General features: G+C 47.5%; 1 protein-coding gene across 1 annotated transcript in view; it reads left to right on the forward strand.

The window, feature by feature from the left end:
• The window catches only part of LOC142583441 (nuclear factor related to kappa-B-binding protein), a 588,296-nt gene that overhangs the window by 37,713 nt on the left and 532,544 nt on the right, over positions 1 to 18,039 (forward strand). The window contains exon 4 of the mRNA XM_075693910.1: positions 10,375 to 10,430. Coding sequence (XP_075550025.1) covers positions 10,375 to 10,430 — 56 coding nt within the window. The remainder of the gene's footprint in view (positions 1 to 10,374; positions 10,431 to 18,039) is intronic.

The following is an 18,039-nucleotide window of genomic DNA, read 5'->3' on the forward strand; positions in this document are numbered from 1 at the left end:
TCAGCTCTCAGCTGAACATGCTGTAGCAGCACTGAGTAGGTGCAAGCTTCTTGGAAAAGAAGACGATGGGCTGCCACGTGCCAGCAACGAACTGCTGCTAAACTGCAACGGCAGCGGTGTCTGATGTGTCAACCATGTCAGATGTTGGGGAGTTGCATTTGGGGTGGGTGAAGAGTGTTGCGCCGGCAATGGCTTCTTTGATGCCTCTAAACATGCAGTCAGCGGTGTCATTCCAGGCCACAGGAGTATACAGCATCTTGAGGCTCAAGAGAAGGTCGTGTAGAGGCTGCGGTATATTGGCAAAGCAAGGAATGAAGTGGCGCTAATAGTTGGCGGGGCCGAGAAATTCATGCAGTTGCCTGGTGATTGATGGCTGAGGAAACTGAGGATGGCTGTGACGCAGGTCGGTAGTGGATGAATGCCGTGTGCGTTGATGCGATGGCCGAGGAAATCCAACTCCGTAACATCGAACTTGCTCTTCGGACCATTAACAACAACCATTCTGGACCATTCTGGCATGTAGTAGTGCACTACATGGTCATTCTTATTTTCTTGGACATCATATAGAGATGAGCAGAAGCACCATATTATTTCGTCTTTGCTAAACTTTTCTTAGTCGACAACATGGGTGAAATCGCACTTGAGGAACTGTGTGTTAAAGCGTCCTTCTCCCGGATGCAGTGTCCGCTGCTGCTCTTGTTGGCGCTGAGAACAATGCTTCTTTAGGCCCCCATGATTTATAGTTCAGAATGAAGAAATATGTGTTCTTGTCGATTTTCTCTAAAGCAGAAATACTACCACCACTATTTGGTGCGGACTCCGCTTTTTCGCCATTGGAGATGCGCTTTTGCTAACCATGCCGCTCACCTTTTTGTCGTAGAAGCTTCAACATATTATAACAACTTGCAAACAAGAAATAGCAGAGACCTGTATCTCCTCATTGCAGAAACTGACGGCTACAGATGACAGTTTTCCACTGTGCATACTTTACTTGTTACGTGCCATCTGCCACAAGTACCAGACGACATGCGCCACTGTGAACCATTGTACTGAGTGCAGTGCCACTTTCGCGTCATGATCCGAAGTGCCGGACTACACTTCAGACGGGTCAATCGGCACACCTACTCCTCTAGCCACCATTGCGCCGCAGCTGTGGCTGATAGCGCGTGGGTGCAGCATGGAGGAAAAGGATGCGCTGACGGAGAGGGTCGTTCGCTTGCTTGGCACGAACAAACCTACCGAATAAAACTAAAGGTAGTGACATTCTCTTATCCTATTAGCCGAGCCAGCGAGCAAGAGCAGGTGAAGAGGTCCAGGGCTTATCTGTGTCTCCCTATTGGTTGAACGGAGTCATGTAGTTACACTCGCACCGTTTCTGCAGAAACAAGTGCATGAGCATCTGTGCGCAGTTCACCACGCCTTTGTTTGCTTGGATCTTTGTTTTGACTTGTGCAGGCGCTATGCCAGTTGCTCTTGATTGTGGATCCGATGATCACAACCATTGGCATACTGTGCAGCATGATTGTCATAATCAAAAAAGAACAAACTAAGACCCCGCAGGGGCATCTGCGTCAGCAGGCGTTTGGTGTGTTGCGACACCACGTACCCGAGCATACGAGGGTTGGACCCTCCCGTGTGTAGCCGTGCGTGGCTTAGCCGTGTCTGGGGAAAGGGGGATCCTGGGGGTTGAGCCGATGCTGGGTGTTTGGACCTTTAAGGCCCCCCGGCGGAGGCAACACACCTCTTCGGCCTCGGCTTCACATAGACGGCACCTCCAGACTGACCCACCTGGAGGAAATTGGCAGTCGCCTTTTCCTGTCCTCCTCTCCAATCTCCATCTTCCTCTCCCACTTCTCCATCTTTCCTGTCTTCTCTTTACTTCTTATTACTTCCGTATTTCCTGGCGGCAAGGGTTAACCGTGTGTAATATATCCAGTCTTGGGTATATATATATTAGGTTGTAGCGGCGATGCATGGCTGGCGTCTGCAGGTATCATTCCCAACCTAGTAGCGTCCCCTAGTTGGGCTCGGTGGTGGGTGGCTACCATGGCCGCCGAATTTTCCCATGTTTAATGGCAAACGCTTTCCCCTGCCTCCAAGATCGCCCTCAAAAACGAGGGCGCACCGAAGCAACATTTCAGTTCGAGTTGAAACCAAACCATGACACCTTCCCAAAGTTCCATGTCCTTCATAGTGGAGGCAGCACAGCCATTAGAAAACTATCGCCTTTCTTAGTATCCAAATGCCTATCAAACACGATTGGTTCAGGCTCCATTCAGTGCCTCGGAAAAGGCGATGGAGGTCGATCCTAAAACCCCGGCGTCATTGATGCCAAAAGACCCGCGCTCCTTGGAGCGCTCACAGAAGGAGAAGCATATTATACATTCGCTGAGAAAGGGAATGGTAACCTGAACAGTTACCGCCCTTCATAAGAGTAATCAGCTTTTAAATACATGTCACCTACAATTTGTAAGCTCACACACATAAGTATTTTTATTTCAATTCCAATAAGATGGCTTTCATCATTCATTGGAATTGCAGAGGACTAATTCACAATCTAGGCGACATCAAAGATGTCATAAATAAGTTCTCACCAGTTGCATTCTGCCTTCAAGAAACGAACCTGGGACCCAAACATGCACATGTTCTTTAAGGTTTTACTGTCCTAAGAAAGGACCGCAAGCACTCCAGCCGTCTATCAGGTGTTGTTGCTATTGTCATCCAAGGTGGCATCCCTACACGGAACGCTTTATTAAATACTATGTTTGAGGCAGTAGCTGTCACCGTTTTATCTTCAAAGACTGTCACCATATTGTAGCGAAGTGACGCAGCCGTGAGATATCAAGTGACGCAGCCGTGAGATATCAGACGCATCAACTCACCAGGGAGACGGAAGAAGAATGGGGATGAGCTCTGGCAGGGGAAAGTCCAAATCCGCAGGTACGACGACGAGAGTAACATTTAAATAACTAGGTTTATTCATTTGGCATCTGCCGTAAGTTTAAACTGTCCAAAAATATCTACAAAGAGAACGATGTCATACCCGTCGTCGTCGGCCTGCCTGACCGGCCTGGTCTCCCCTGGTGAAGATGCGCCGTCTGCTGCTGTCTACTTGCTCACTCTGAAACTACCCCAAACTATTCCTTAAATAAGTTTCCCCAGCATTCAAGGGACCCGCGGACCGGCAGGAGGCGCAGGCTTCTTCACCAATGGGTTACTTCGTTACTCCGACCAATCAGGCAAGCCGACATCATCCAATAAGCGGCAGAGTTCAAGGGGTCAAGAAATGGTCGCGTCAACACTCCGTACACAAAAGCACTCTGACCATAACTAATCGGCTTTTGACAGCCGAGCGTGGGAAGACGACGCGACATGTGCAGGTGTGACGTCAGGCGCGGCGGCGGCACTGTCCGCGGCGCCGTCGAGGTCATTTGTGTACAAAGGTTTGCCCCGCGTCAAGGACCCCACAAAATTCCCCGAAAGACAGCAAAGAGGGCCGCGGTACACTCTCTTCGCGACACCTCCCCCCTACGAAAAAGAGTGTCCCACTCGTTACAAATCATTACTACAAAATAAAACATGGCTCAAGAAGTTAAATGCGCACATTAGGGATTCATATAAAAAACTGAAGTATCCGTAAGGAAGATTTAGCATCACATAAAACAAAACAAACAAGTTTTGACAAAATGGAAACAAAAATGCACAAGAAAAGTAACACCAAAGTTCATTCGCGCGCGCTACACAAGAAAATTAACAATGAAGATTATTCGCTTGAGCTGTAATACACATCAGTGTCTGTGTCATACGGAGCGATGGTTTGAGGCTCAGCCTCCCTATGAAATGTTCTCCAGTTAGATGTACTCCAGTTGGAGTAAAGTTCAGTCCCGTGCGGGTTCCTGTGTTGTCGTCCTTGATCACTAGTCGATGTCTCACACACACGATTACACGGGGCATGCCTCCGGTCACCACGCGAACTACATTGGTGCACGACGCGAGGGACACAACACACTTTCTTTTTCTTTGGACGTTTGTTATCAGATTCACTGTCTGCGTCGTTATCAGCGGAGCACTGTCTGACGTGGCACCGTTCTAATCGCGCAACATTAAAAGCGTCGCGTTTTTTGCCGGTTTGGTCGACCAAAATCTGAGGAGGATCCGTTCGGTGGGCCACTTTCTTGGCGTCCTGGGTTCCGCGTTGAGTTCCTTGGCCCACCTGAAGTGGCGGCTCATTTTTGAAGGTCACAAAGGGGGCGATACCGGCTGGCTTTGTGGGGGCGAGCGGCTGTTTCTGACAGTCAGAGCAGGATAGGACGTACTTGTTGACGTGGCAAAACATCTTGGGCCAGAAGTAACGGCGGCGAACTTTCCCCCATGTGCGCTTGACACCGAGGTGGCCTGCCGTGATGTCGTCATGGCAGTGCCTCAGAACCTCCGATCTCAAACACTTGGGGACAACGAGTGCTGCGCGATCTTCTTGAAAGCCTTTCGCTCTTCTGTACAATACACCGTCGACCAGCCGAAAGCTCCGTGCCGTTCTTTTCGTTTTTCTGATAACGGGCGCACTCGGCTGCTCTAGGTGCTGTATTATTTCTTGCATCCAGGAATCCTCTCTTTGCTTTTCGCCGATGTCCACATGATCCAGCACGAGCAACGGTAAGGGATTTTCTTCGCTTGCTGGGGCGGAATCATGCGGAAGTCGAGAAAGCGTGTCGGAGTTGATTTGCTCAAAGTTAGAGCGCTGGTCCTTCCCCTGGGGTCCGTTTTCCTGGAGCCATTGCCGGCACTGGGGCGCAAAGTGGCCGATGCGGTCGCATAGCTGGCAGCGTGGTCGCTCGTTGTCGTCACGGGTATTTCCCGCTGGCCAATGCACTGGAGGACGACGTACATCTTGTTCGATACCTTTTAGGCGGTCAAATAATGAGGCTATAGAGTCCGCGATCGTCCTCAAGTCCCTGTCGCGGTCGGTGGCCTCTCGCGGGCAGTGACGCTCTGCCGCAGCGCAGGTGGCGAGACATGTTGGAGGCGGCTGCACTGTTGCTCCAGCGGGTGTCACTCCGGCGGCAGGTGCCGATGCGAATGGGTAGCACGACTGCTGGCTGGCAGAGAAATAGGTGCCGGTCGCTTCTGGTTGCGACGCACGCACCATCAAAAAAGCTGCCCAATCAATTCGGCGTAAAATTTCGAGGAAAGCAGAGCAGCTCTCCGGGTTTGCAATAAGAATTTTTTCCAGCACGTCCGGACACAATCCGCGCATGAGGTGCCGCATCCGCTCCTCTTCCATCATAGATAAATTGGCTCTGGCGCACAGCTGCACAACGTCATAATAATAATCTTCCGGAGATTCTGATGGCAGCTGCGTTCGGTTTTGGAGCCGCAAATATGCGATCTCAACTGAGTGGCGACTTGTGAAAGACGTTTTTAAGAGCGTCGTCCACTCTTTCCATGTATTAGGGGCACCCGTTAAAATTTGCGTGGTGTGCCACTTTTTTGCATTGCCCTCTAATGCCAAATATAAAAATTTTACTTTCGTCCCTTCATCCCAGTTGTTGAGGGAGGTTACGTGTTCGTAGAAAAGCAGCCACTCTCGGATATTGACTCTTCGGGCGTGCCTCTAAAGACTGGCGGTCCGATGAAAGGTTCCGCTTGAGGGATGGACATGGTGGCGAGGACAGTGGGGGGTTCGGTCATGGTCGAGCCGTTAGAGCTAGGTTCTTCGGGTTTGTTGCCACAGCCGATGATATTAGAGCGTGGACTTCGGTACCCCGCACCTCCACCACTTTGTAGCGAAGTGACGCAGCCGTGAGATATCAGACGCATCAACTCACCAGGGAGACGGAAGAAGAATGGGGATGAGCTCTGGCAGGGGAAAGTCCAAATCCGCAGGTACGACGATGAGAGTAACATTTAAATAACTAGGTTTATTCACTTGGCATCTGCCGTAAGTTTAAACTGTCCAAAAATATCTACAAAGAGAACGATGTCATACCCGTCGTCGTCGGCCTGCCTGACCGGCCTGGTCTCCCCTGGTGAAGATGCGCCGTCTGCTGCTGTCTACTTGCTCACTCTGAAACTACCCCAAACTATTCCTTAAATAAGTTTCCCCAGCATCCAAGGGACCCGCGGACCGGCGGGAGGCGCAGGCTTCTTCACCAATGGGTTACTTCGTTACTCCGACCAATCAGGCAAGCCGACATCATCCAATAAGCGGCAGAGTTCAAGGGGTCAAGAAATGGTCGCGTCAACACTCCGTACACAAAAGCACTCTGACCATAACTAATCGGCTTTTGACAGCCGAGCGTGGGAAGACGACGCGACATGTGCAGGTGTGACGTCAGGCGCGGCGGCCGCGCGGCAGCACTGTCCGCGGCGCCGTCGAGGTCATTTGTGTACAAAGGTTTGCCCCGCGTCAAGGACCCCACAAAATTCCCCGAAAGACAGCAAAGAGGGCCGCGGTACACTCTCTTCGTGACAATATGTTCGTTGTACATCCCTCCCCATACCCATTTCACAATTCGAGACATGGAAAATTTAATTGGCCAGCTGCCGGAGCCTTTTGTTTTAGTCGGAGACTTTAATGCTCACTGCACTCTTTGGGGCAGCGATGAGAATGACCAAAGAGGACAACTCCTCGAAGATTTTATTTTGACAAATAACATCTGTCTCTTAAATTCAGGTGCGCCAACTCATTTTTCACCGAGTTCACATACTTTTAGCTGCATTGATTTAGCATTTTGCTCTCCCGACATTTTTACCGATATTAAATTGGATGTACTGGAGACTTCATATGGCAGTGATCATCTACCTGCTATAATCAACCTCACCTCAACGCTACCCATTATATCTCAGAAACCGCGCCATTGGAAACTACAAATGGCAGACTGGTCTGTTTTCACAGAAAGTGCCAGGCTGGAGGAGCTTACTTTAACAGACTTAGGCATTGACAAAATTAATGAAAAATTTACTAACTGTATTATTTCTGCAGCTGAAAAGGCCATTCCACAATCTAGCTTGGCCGTAAATAAAGCTTGGCTAATTATTCAAACACGTTTTTAAAATACAAACTGTCAGCAGAAAAGGAGACGCTACCAACTGCTTGTACGTCAAGGGATGAATACACCGCTCCATTCGTGGTACAAGAACTTAACAGGGTCCTCTGTGCTGGCAAAAAAACTGCAGTAGGTCCTGACCGGATCCATTATTCTATGCTTGCACACCTGTCCCAAGCGTCCGTAGAGGCTCTCCTTAAATTTTTTAACAAAATATTTGAATGTGGAAGCATCCCAAAGAGTTGGAAAAACGCAGTAGTTGTGCCTTTTTTAAAAACAGGTAAATCCCCCACATCCCCAAGCAGCTTTCGGCCCATTGCCCTGACAAGCTTTTTGGCGAAATCGTACAAAAGGGTCGTAAATGCGAGATTAACTTTCAAGCTTGATACACGGAACTCCATTGATTTTCACCAGTGCGGCTATAAAAAAGGGTGTTCAACGACAGACCACCTCGTCCGACTTGAACACGAAATACGCGGAGCATTTTTACACAAACAGCACTGCCTGGCAGTGTTCTTCGATCTAGAAAAAGCGTACAACACCACGTGGAGGTTTGGAATCTTACGTGACCTCGCCGTGTTACGAATCCGTGGCAAAATGCTAAACTGTCTCGCTGATTTTATGTCCAACAGAACATTCCAAATCCGTCTAGGCACTGTACTCTCGTGCACATTTATCCAAGAAAACAGCATGCCACAAGGTTGCGTACTTAGCACAACACTCTTCATAGTAAAAATGAACTCTGTCAACAACGTCATTCCCACCTCTGTTATGCACTCCATATACGTCGATGATCTGCAAATATCGTGCTGCACCTCAAACTTACCAACATGTGAAAGGCAGCTCCAGATAACAATAAATAAACTAATGGAGTGGGCTGAGAAAAATGGCTTCCGCTTCTCTACTCGGAAAACTGTTACAGTGCTTTTTTCGCAAAAACTAGGGTTGTACGTAGACCCGGATTTAAAATTGAATGATGTCGCGCTGCCGGTAAAACAAGAATATAAATTTTTGGGAGTAACCATTGACAAAAAACTAAACTTCCTATCCCACATTGAAACACTCAAGATTAAGGCAAATAAAGCATTGAATATCCTCAAAGTTTTGTCTCATAAGCACTGGGGTTCTGACCGAACCTGTCTTTTACGTATTTACCGGTCTCCTGTGCGTAGCCTTTTAGACTACGGCTCCGTGGTTTACGGCTCAGCCAGACAGTCCTATATCCAACGACTTGATCCAGTACACAACCTTGGATTGCGACTGGCAAGTGGTGCCTACAGAATGTCACCTATTCAAAGTTTATATGTTGAATGTAATGAACCCTCATTACAGCAGCGCAGAGCATTACTCACATTCTCTTACGTACTCAGAATTCAGTCATCACCGCAACACATATGCTACAACATCGTCACACAGTGCAACTCACGCTTACACTACACAAATAAACCGAACATGATTAGGCCACTTGTACTGCGGTATGAGCAATACTGTCCGGATTATGAAATTCCCCACGACGTCCTACAGGTTGCCAAGAAACCAGAACGGTTGGCCCCGTCGTACGATTTCACGCAGTTTTGCGACTGGACATTAACACATTTAAGGAAAAGAGACACTCCACACAAACACATTATACAGGAATTCCGTGCTCTTCAGGAAAAATATCAAAATCACATGGAATTCTACACTGATGGCTCTAAAACGAAAGAACACGTGCGTGTGGGGATCGTAACGGAAAATTGGGAAACAAGTATTCGATTGCCACAACACGCCTCGGTTTTTACGGCCGAAGTTTTCGCTATATTGGTTGTTATTAAAAAGATTATCGCTGATAAACACAAAAATGCAGTCATATACACAGATTCTTTAAGCACACTGAAGGCTCTACATCTGAAATCTGAGTGTGAACCCCTGATTGGAGACATTTTAAACATGGTGGCTTTTTACAAGTATGGGAGGTCAATTCGTTTCTGCTGGGTCCCAAGCCATGTAGGGATACCGGGTAACAAAGCAGCTGTTAAATATGTATTGATGGCAGCACACAAAGACATTACAAACGCAACACTCCCATATAAAGATAGCATCCGTGCAATTAGAAAAACCTTAACTGTAAAATGGCAACGTGAATGGGACCATTGTGCGAACAACAAGCTACATCTCACGAAACCCATAGTTGGCAAGTGGAACTCATGCTATCATCAGGAGCGGTTCATCGAAGTAGTTTTATGCCGACTACGCATTGGGCACACACACCTCACACACAATTACTTACTTACGAAAGAAGACACACCAACATGTGAGAAATGTCAACAGCCACTAACAGTTAAGCACATATTACTCACATGTACGCAGATTGAAACTCACAGACGAACACTTTTGCACAAATTATATCAACTACACATACCTTTACACCTTGCTCTAATTTTAGGTGATGATCCGCTAGTCCCATTATCTGACGTCCGTAAATTTCTAGACAAAACTGGATTTTTACATAAGATATAGATTATTAACAAAGCCTTTTCCTTCATAAACTGGATTTTAAAACACCTTGTGTTTGGCGCAGCATAGCCTTAGCCGCTTTTGCGCCATTAAACCCCCATTTAATTAACTAACAAACTAAGAGGGCGAGCGGGTGAGCGCCCTAATCTCGAACTGCATTAATTCTAATTCTCAGAATTTCAGTACTTTCCAATGTGTAAATAAAGTGTATCGGCACTTTTTGATGCTGCACGGTAATAACTTTCGTCTTTTGTTTGTTTATCGACAAATGGTTTCTGGAGCACCAATTGAGAATACCCATAATTTATGCTCATGCCGATGTTGCTGCTGCTAATGAAAGCAAGTAAAGAATGATGTTCTTTCATTCGCCGCATCACCCTTAAAGTACATCCAGCTAATACAAAAATACATGCAATTCAGATGGTTCAATACAAAAACACCAAGTATTGTAACAGCAACAATAATAAATAAGGTAGAAATGGTGATAACAAAAACAAACTAAAATATTCATAATTTATGCTCATGCTCATGTTGCTGCCACTATTGAAAGCAAGTAAGGAATGATGTTCTTTCATTCGCCGTATCACCCTTCTTACCCCCTCCTGTTGCTAAAATCTTTTTATATTGTTAAACAATTCAGCTGTCAGTGTGTGCGTAATATGGCTCGTGGTTGCATGATTTTCCAATAAGCCTCAGCTTCCAAATTCCTGCCAAGTTTATTGCTTTCTTTCTTTACCACTTTAGCACAAATGCCCTTTTGCGCAAAATGTTGCATGAACTTGCCCAGCAATTCACTGTTGTGGAGCAATAATTTGCCATTTTATTCCCTCAGGAATTTCTGCCCAACTTTGGCGAGAATGACAAGGAGGAGAAAGTGGAGACCCTGCAGTGAGTGGACCCTCTCTCACCCTCTGTGGTGAAGCACACTTTTTTCCTTCCCTGGGTGAGGTCACCAGCTGCGACAGAGTACTGCTCCATCAAACGATTTAGAACAACAAACACTTACATTCTCTTGTGAGACTGGCTAGGGGCATCAGTTTGCTGAATGGTATATCTGAAGAAAGAGATTTTGCTTTAAATATGTGAATTGCCAAGAGATCTTATGGGACAGTTCTTGGGTCTAGGTTTGTCTTTAGGGCGTGAAACAAACATCCTGGTCTTTTTGCAACTTTCCAAAAATCCACTTTAAAGTAATTCATCGAGACATACTAAGATTATGAAGCACCTTCCCAGTGCTCTGGAATGTGCATTTAAGAGGCAACACATACAGTCGAACCCGACTATATCGAACCCGTTTACATCAAATTATTCTATATATGTATCGAACAATTTCTGGATACAGTATAGTTACAATGAGTATATATATAGCAAAAATTACGCTTATATCGAACAAAAAAAGCAGCGACTCCCAATATATCGAACGTCAAGCGGCAAAAATTGGCCCCGGAAGTTGGCTTTCCCTAGCGGTGCCGGGAAAATCCGGCGGCGTGGGGCTCCATCCAACCGCCCTCCCTACCGTGACCGCCCTGGCCGCCCTGCCTCGGACGAGCCGTCGACACCCCCCTGCAAAAAATGATCCTGGCCCGCCCGCAGCGCTTGCTCAGACAGCCAATCAGAGGCTCTTGTGCCCTCGTCATTCAAGATGGCGGAAGTGCGAGTTGTCTCGCTGCTTTTCTGGTTCATTGTGTGTGCGCCTTGTACGCCTTCTCCCGCAGTGTTGCCGTGATGAAGCGGCAGAATTCGCCTTTCATCGTGGAGCTCGAAATCATAAATAGGATCGAACGCGGTGAGAAGTCGGATGTCCCCACAGCATACAAGATTCCGAGGAGCACTCTCAGCACGTTCTTGAAGGGGGAGATTACGGCTAAAGCGACCAAACTCGCGACCCGGTGCCCGTGGCGCCCGACGCGTACGCACGGCCGTGTGCGAGTGGTTCATCCGAAATTGCTTCAGCCGTGCCGACTTTTGCGTGCTCGGTGATGACTAAACTCTGATGAATGCGACGAAGCCGTTGCCGATGTTGCCGAAGTTCGGAGTGAGCTGTCAGAATTTCCGGAAGCTGTTGACAAATCAACGGTGGACGAGTTTGTGAGCGCAAATGATGGTGTCGCGACCACAGGAAAGCCCGAAAACGAAGACTACATTGCCGACATCGTACCGAGCACAAGTGAAAGTGGGCACAATGAGGAAAGCAACAACGGTCCTTGGCCCACATCCTTCGAAGTGATTGGTGTGCACGCACTAGTCGGTCCTTCTGCGCGAATGCGGAAGGTTGTGTCCTCAGCTGCTCTGACGCTTTAGACAATGTGGAAAAGTGCGTGCATTGCAGGCAGCGAAATTGCCCAAGCAGAAGAAAATGCAGGACTACTTCGTGCGAAACTAAGCTAATTTCACCAATAAAGTGGTTTTAAATGGTATGTGCTTTTATGACATCCAATTATTTAGCAGGTTTATATCGAATTATGCTCTATATCGAACTGATAGGGGTTTTTTTGCGAGTTCGATATAGCCGGGTTCGACTGTACAATGTAACAACTCGTGAAAAAAAAAAGGAAAAGAAAAAAAATCCATAACCTCTGCCTTTTTGTCACATGCGGGTTGTGTTTATTAGTTTTTGCCAAGCTTGACCATTGAGTCGTTTAATAAAAGAGAAAGAGAAATGTTTACTATTTAAAGGGTCACCTTTTGCATGAAATGCAAAGCATGTGTAGTGATAGCAAGGTATTAGTACATAAAGTAAGGTTTGTGGTTTTATAAGCCGTATACATTCCAGTAAATATTTGCTTTCTAACTTAGCAAGAATGGTGTCATATGCATACACACAAACATGAAAAAATCTCATGTGATAATCATAACACTTGCCCTCACATTGCTGGGGTTATAAGGGATGGCATCAGCTGTGCCGCTGCTTGTTTCATCATTTTGACTGTGCCACATCTCTGAAATTCAGGCTACACAACCTCCAACACTAAGTGCGTGGGAAGACAATATGCATGAATCCACCAACTGTCTCGGCTCCCCCGATACATACTTATACATAGGCCACTTGTGCCATCAGCTGTGTAGATAGCCACGAGCTGCCATGGCCGGGCTAAATGAGAAGGTGCGTGCTTTTCTTCCCTAGCGTGCACTTTATCATGGGAACTCCAATTTTGGGCATGTGGGAAGGAAGAAGATGTGTGCATAAAGCCACCATCCTTCTCGGGTCAACCACATGCACTTGAGCTTACATCCACAGCATATGGTGCACGGGTCACTCATTCTTATCACACCGAGACTACGAAACATCATGGTGACGAGAAAAATTCGCCTGAAGTTTGCATATAATTGTCGCTGCAATAAAAGCAAACAAGAAAGATGGCAACCCATATGGCTTCTTCCTCATTTAGCCTCACTTCAGCCACATCGTGCTCCTTCATACTTATTCCCATTTTAGCTCACCCCATTAGGGCAGATGAGGGTAAGGATGATCATGTGTGCGCTGACCATTGCAGTGGTTACATTTTGAGTGGGGCTGCAATGATAATTGTTCCACTTTTTCGTTTATTTCTATGCAACTGCACACTTGCAAAAGATTGGGGTGCAGGCTGTCTACCAACCAAGAAAATTGGGAATTCTCGGGGATTTTCAATAGCTGGAAAAACTCAGAGAAAACTTAGGGAATTTGTGCTTCAATCAGGGAAAACTAGCTGTCATTTTATGAAAGGGAACGAAAGTCACCCGACTACTGGCTCGAGTAAATGAGAGGAATCGTAACGAATTGTCTTTGACGCCGTGTTGTCGGCTGGAGGAGTTGCCAGTGTACAGTCAATGACCGATTTCCCAGATACCTGATTTTTGTGAAATGCCTTATAATGTGGACGGCTTTGCGGCACCACCACGTACCCCATAGAGTCAATGTATAAGAATCTGTAATTTCAGACACAAGAACCCTTCGCTGTCCCATTTTCCGGACTCTTTGCCGCAACCGCAGGTCCGAAACGGCATTAATCAAAGCCAACACCGCGGTTTTAATTATCTGGCCGCCTCGAACCAGCTCTCTCGCACGCAGATCCACTGGCAGCTGTAGCCACCACCGCGGCAATGCTAGGCTTAGCTGCTTCGGCGTTCACTATTAAGGTTCTTGCCGTTCAGTGCCGTGTTTTTCATTGAAACAATTCGCTGCTGTCAGTAATGGCACCGACTCCGCCTCTGTAATCCTCGCGATTGGCTTCGAGGTTTGGGAAGCATAACACGTTGCATAATACCGGTTCCCGAAAGGTAGCTTCGCCTCAACACAGCGATGTTATGCGGTGAAGTGTACGTGAAGTATTGCGGTGAAGCTTAATAAGTGTGGGAAGGGGCAATTGTCACGGGACGCAGTACGTATTCCATAATTATACATGCTTGCACCCGCTGTCTTCTGTCACAGTTCGAGCTCCGATATGCCTAATAAGTGTACTGGCAGGCCTTCAGAGCTCTCTCGGACGTGTCTGTGAGGACTTGAGCCCTTAAGGGCAGTAAAAGACTATGCATTCATTTTTTCGGACTGCCCGATTTGATTTTTCGGACGTTTTCGTGGCCCCTAGGGAGTATGAAAAATCGGATGTTGACTGTACAACTGGCCAAGAGGATGCTTCAAATGGTCCATGGGGTGAACGCGTCGTCGAACAAGGACAAAAACAGAAATGACCGCCGCATTGAGGAATGATGGGAAAGGAACTGTGCTGCCTCTTCTTTGAAGGAGCTGGGGCTCAAAAAGCAAAGTGTTGGCTGATGTAGAAATGCAGGTGACCCTCATCCAAAGCAAAATAAACTCTTGAAAGCAGTCAAACACACGAAGCGGACGCATTGTGCATGGGCTAAAGAGTTGTGAGGACAGTTGAGGTTGACTTTCCAACTGCTGAGAAAATCTCACTTGTGACAAAGTCCGGGCCTAATACCAATAATCTTGCTATCACTTCATAGAAATAGCTCATTTTCAAAAATATTTGCTTTTGTATGCACCTCTCTTTATTTGTATGTTAAAATGTTGGACTCTATTTACAATGGGCTTTATCATTTTTCTTTTTCGAAGACATTTTATTTGCTGTACATTTTACTATCCCCTACCTTCATAAGGAGGAAGCTTGGGCGAGGTGGTGATTCGTTATCGACATGTGTGCACAGCGCAAAAGACGAGTACTGAAGGAAGAACACAACACAGGCGCTGACTTTAACTGATCTTTATTTGCGAATTTGCCAGAATTATATACACGTTCAAAAGTAATGAAAAACAACTTTTGCATTATGTCGCAAATGAATCCCTATTGCATCACAGCCAGATACTTGATTTTGTTTTTGGCGAGGGCAATAGACGCCATGCTGACGCAAAGGTCACCCAGCCGCTGTATCTTGTCAACCTCTATGATTTCACGTGTGAGCTGTTCTTGGTGTTTGGAGATTACGACGCAGTTTTCAAATTCAGGCTCACAAGGGCAGTCTCTGCAGTGAATGCCAAGATGACCTTGCATGGCGGTGTAAACATTCTAAAAATGCTCTTTCAGTCACTCATTTAAACATCTGCCCGTTTGGCCAACGTATTTCTTTCTGCAAGTCATGTAAAGTCATTTCTTTCTGTAAGCAATTTCTTTCCACAGTCATGTAAGCCACATCCAGGGTGCATGCTCCAAACCACTCCCTATGGTTAGTAGCACAAGTATTTCGTTGTGTGGCATGAGCATTCACACGCCTGCAGAGCTCCGATAATTTTCCAGGGCAGAAAAAACAACTTTAACATCTACTTTACTGCCTATCTTTTTCAAGATATGTGATATCTTGTGCGAGTAAGGGAGCATCGCTACAGTCTCTGGCAGCACAGTCAGCTGGTGCTGTGTCTCACGTTTGACTTTTCTGCTACTGAAACTAACAAAAGCTCGGGGTACCCAGCATATGTTAGGCGAGAGGCCTGCGCAAGGAGACTGCGCGTTAAAGAGTGGAAGCAAGACTTATTTAGGGCATTTGTGAAGCAAAGTGTCATGATCCGCCCAGGTTCGTGAATGAGGGAGGGCTCGAGGCACCCTCCTCGTATATTTTCACCATGCCTTGCACACGGGTACGGTTCATCGATATGCACCACTGAATGTTGTTTTTTTTCCTGTCACATTTGTTTCCGCTCGTACGGTATATTGACACGTGTACTTGCCTATCTTTATCAGGCGACCACGGTTCACGGCCTAACAAATGTTATTGCACAGCGCAGGACGCGCCTGCATGTATTCGAAGTTTCTGGAATGTTATCAATGCTTCTATCCGCTGTCTGTTGTCGCCAGATCTTGTGTAATCTGATTGCATGTATGCGCGACGCGAATGGTGTAGAACTTTGTGGAAGGCATGCGGGTCCCAGCGGTTACTCTGGAACATTCGACGACTGATCTATAAAAGCCGACGCGCTTGACTCGCTGGTCAGATTTTGACCGATCGCTGACTGTGCTCGCTGCTGTCGCCATTCTTTGAGTGTAGCCTGTTTTTGAGGGCACAAGTTCGCCCAATAAAACGATAGTTTCGTCTTTCTCAGTTTAGCTGCTTCCTTCACAGTCACTACCACGTGACATCTGGTGGAGGTGCTTGTGCGTTCGTGTACCGAACGCCCCCGCAAAGCCATGATCCAAGCCCGAAGCCCGAGAATAAATCCGACATCACCCAAGACCAGCGTGCTAGCTGCAGACTGCAAGGACTGCCGCCAGAGCACAGACTTCTACCTGAGACGACAAAGAAGATAGTGTCCAAGACAACTCCAATGGCTGCCCCAGCGTCCCCCGTTATCCTGCAACAACCTCGGGACCCACCGACCTTCCACGGAGCAGCTACTGAAGACCCAGAATCCTGGCTGGAGACCTACGAATGAATCGCAACTTTCAACAACTGGGACTATGACGACAAGCTGTGCCATGTATACTTCGCCTTAGAAGACGCCGCCAGAACGTGGTTTGAGAACTGGGAGTCGACCATGACAACATGGGACCTGTTCCGTAGCGGCTTCTGCGCACCTTTACGAGCACCGTGCGCAAGGAAAGGTCCGAAGCCATGCTGGACGCCAGAGTGCAGCTACCTAACGAAAACGTTGCCATATTCATGGAAGAAATGAACCGTCTGTTCCGCCACGCCGACCCGGATATGCCCGAGGAGAAGTCCGCCTTCTCATGCGTGGTGTGAAGGAAGAACTTTTTGGCACAATGATATGAAGCCCACTGAAGACCGTAGAAGAGTTTTTTCGCGAGGCCACCAGCATCGAGAAGACACTCATAATGCGGAACCGGCAATTCAACTGCCGCATGAACTCTACCAACTACACAGGAATTCACTCTCTGGCCACCGACGATCTGCGCGAGACTATCAGAGCTATCGTACGAGGAGAGCTGCAGAAGTTGTACCCTAGGTCGCAGCCTCAAGTAGCCTCAATCGCCGAAATTGTCAAAAATGAGCTTGAGCGATCCCTTGGAGTTCCTGAGGTGCAACCGGAAGCGATGACATATGCCGCTGTCGCCCGCCACCAAGGCCCCCCTGCACGACCGCACCAGGGACCACAATTCCGTCGTCCACCGCCGTCGCCACCAGCACGCCCACCCATCGTCCAGCACCGCTACACGAGGAAGACGGACATTTGGCGTGCTCCTGACGACCGCCCACTCTGCTACCACTGCGAAGAAGCGAGTCACGTCTACCGCCGATGCCCATACCGGGAAATGGGACTGCGAGGGTTCGCCGTTAACGTGCCACAACCACAGCTTGGCGAACGACCTCGCGATAACGTCGACTACCTCGCCGCCACTCAGTGGAGCGCTCGACGACCGTCCCGTTCGGCGTCACCAGGCGGCTACTTGTCGCCGCAGCGCCGACCATATACTGGCCCAGCCTGGGGCCGGTCTGCGAGCCCCATATCCGGAAAACTAAAAGTAGAATATATACATCGATGCCTGTGAAAATAAAATCTATAGTGGAAAGTGAAACACAGCCTCTGTGTATCTGTATTTTTCTACGTCCTTGTTTAGTCGTGCTTATACACCTCATCATGGATTAGGCAAGATCCTTTCACTATAGAATCGACAACAATAAAGGAAAGTTCTGATACATCAAGAAGCGTCGGGCACTGAGCGATAACCCTGGAACAGTAGTTAGCAGGGGAAAATGGTCAGAGGAAAAAAATTCCCGATGTACAGTCTAATCTCGTTAATTCGAACATTCGGTTTATTTGAACTGAAGCTGTGACCCGGTAATTTGAACGTGCAAGAATTTAGGAGAGTTAATTCAAACATGCTGTGCTCCGACAATGCTCTCAGCAGCGCGCCAAATCACGCGGCGGCACCTTCACACAGCATTCCTCTGACCGCGCCATGGAGGAGGAAGAGCTTAGGAGACTCCTCAACGCTGCACGCAAAAAAAAAAAAAAATACCGCGGCCGAAATTTGTGTGCAGACGTGTGCAGGCGCGCATCACCAATTACTTCTGTTAGTGACGGGTTGGTGACTTCTGTTTGTGT

Source organism: Dermacentor variabilis, chromosome 5, assembly GCF_050947875.1.
Source record: "Dermacentor variabilis isolate Ectoservices chromosome 5, ASM5094787v1, whole genome shotgun sequence".
Taxonomy (NCBI): Eukaryota; Metazoa; Arthropoda; class Arachnida; order Ixodida; family Ixodidae; genus Dermacentor; species Dermacentor variabilis.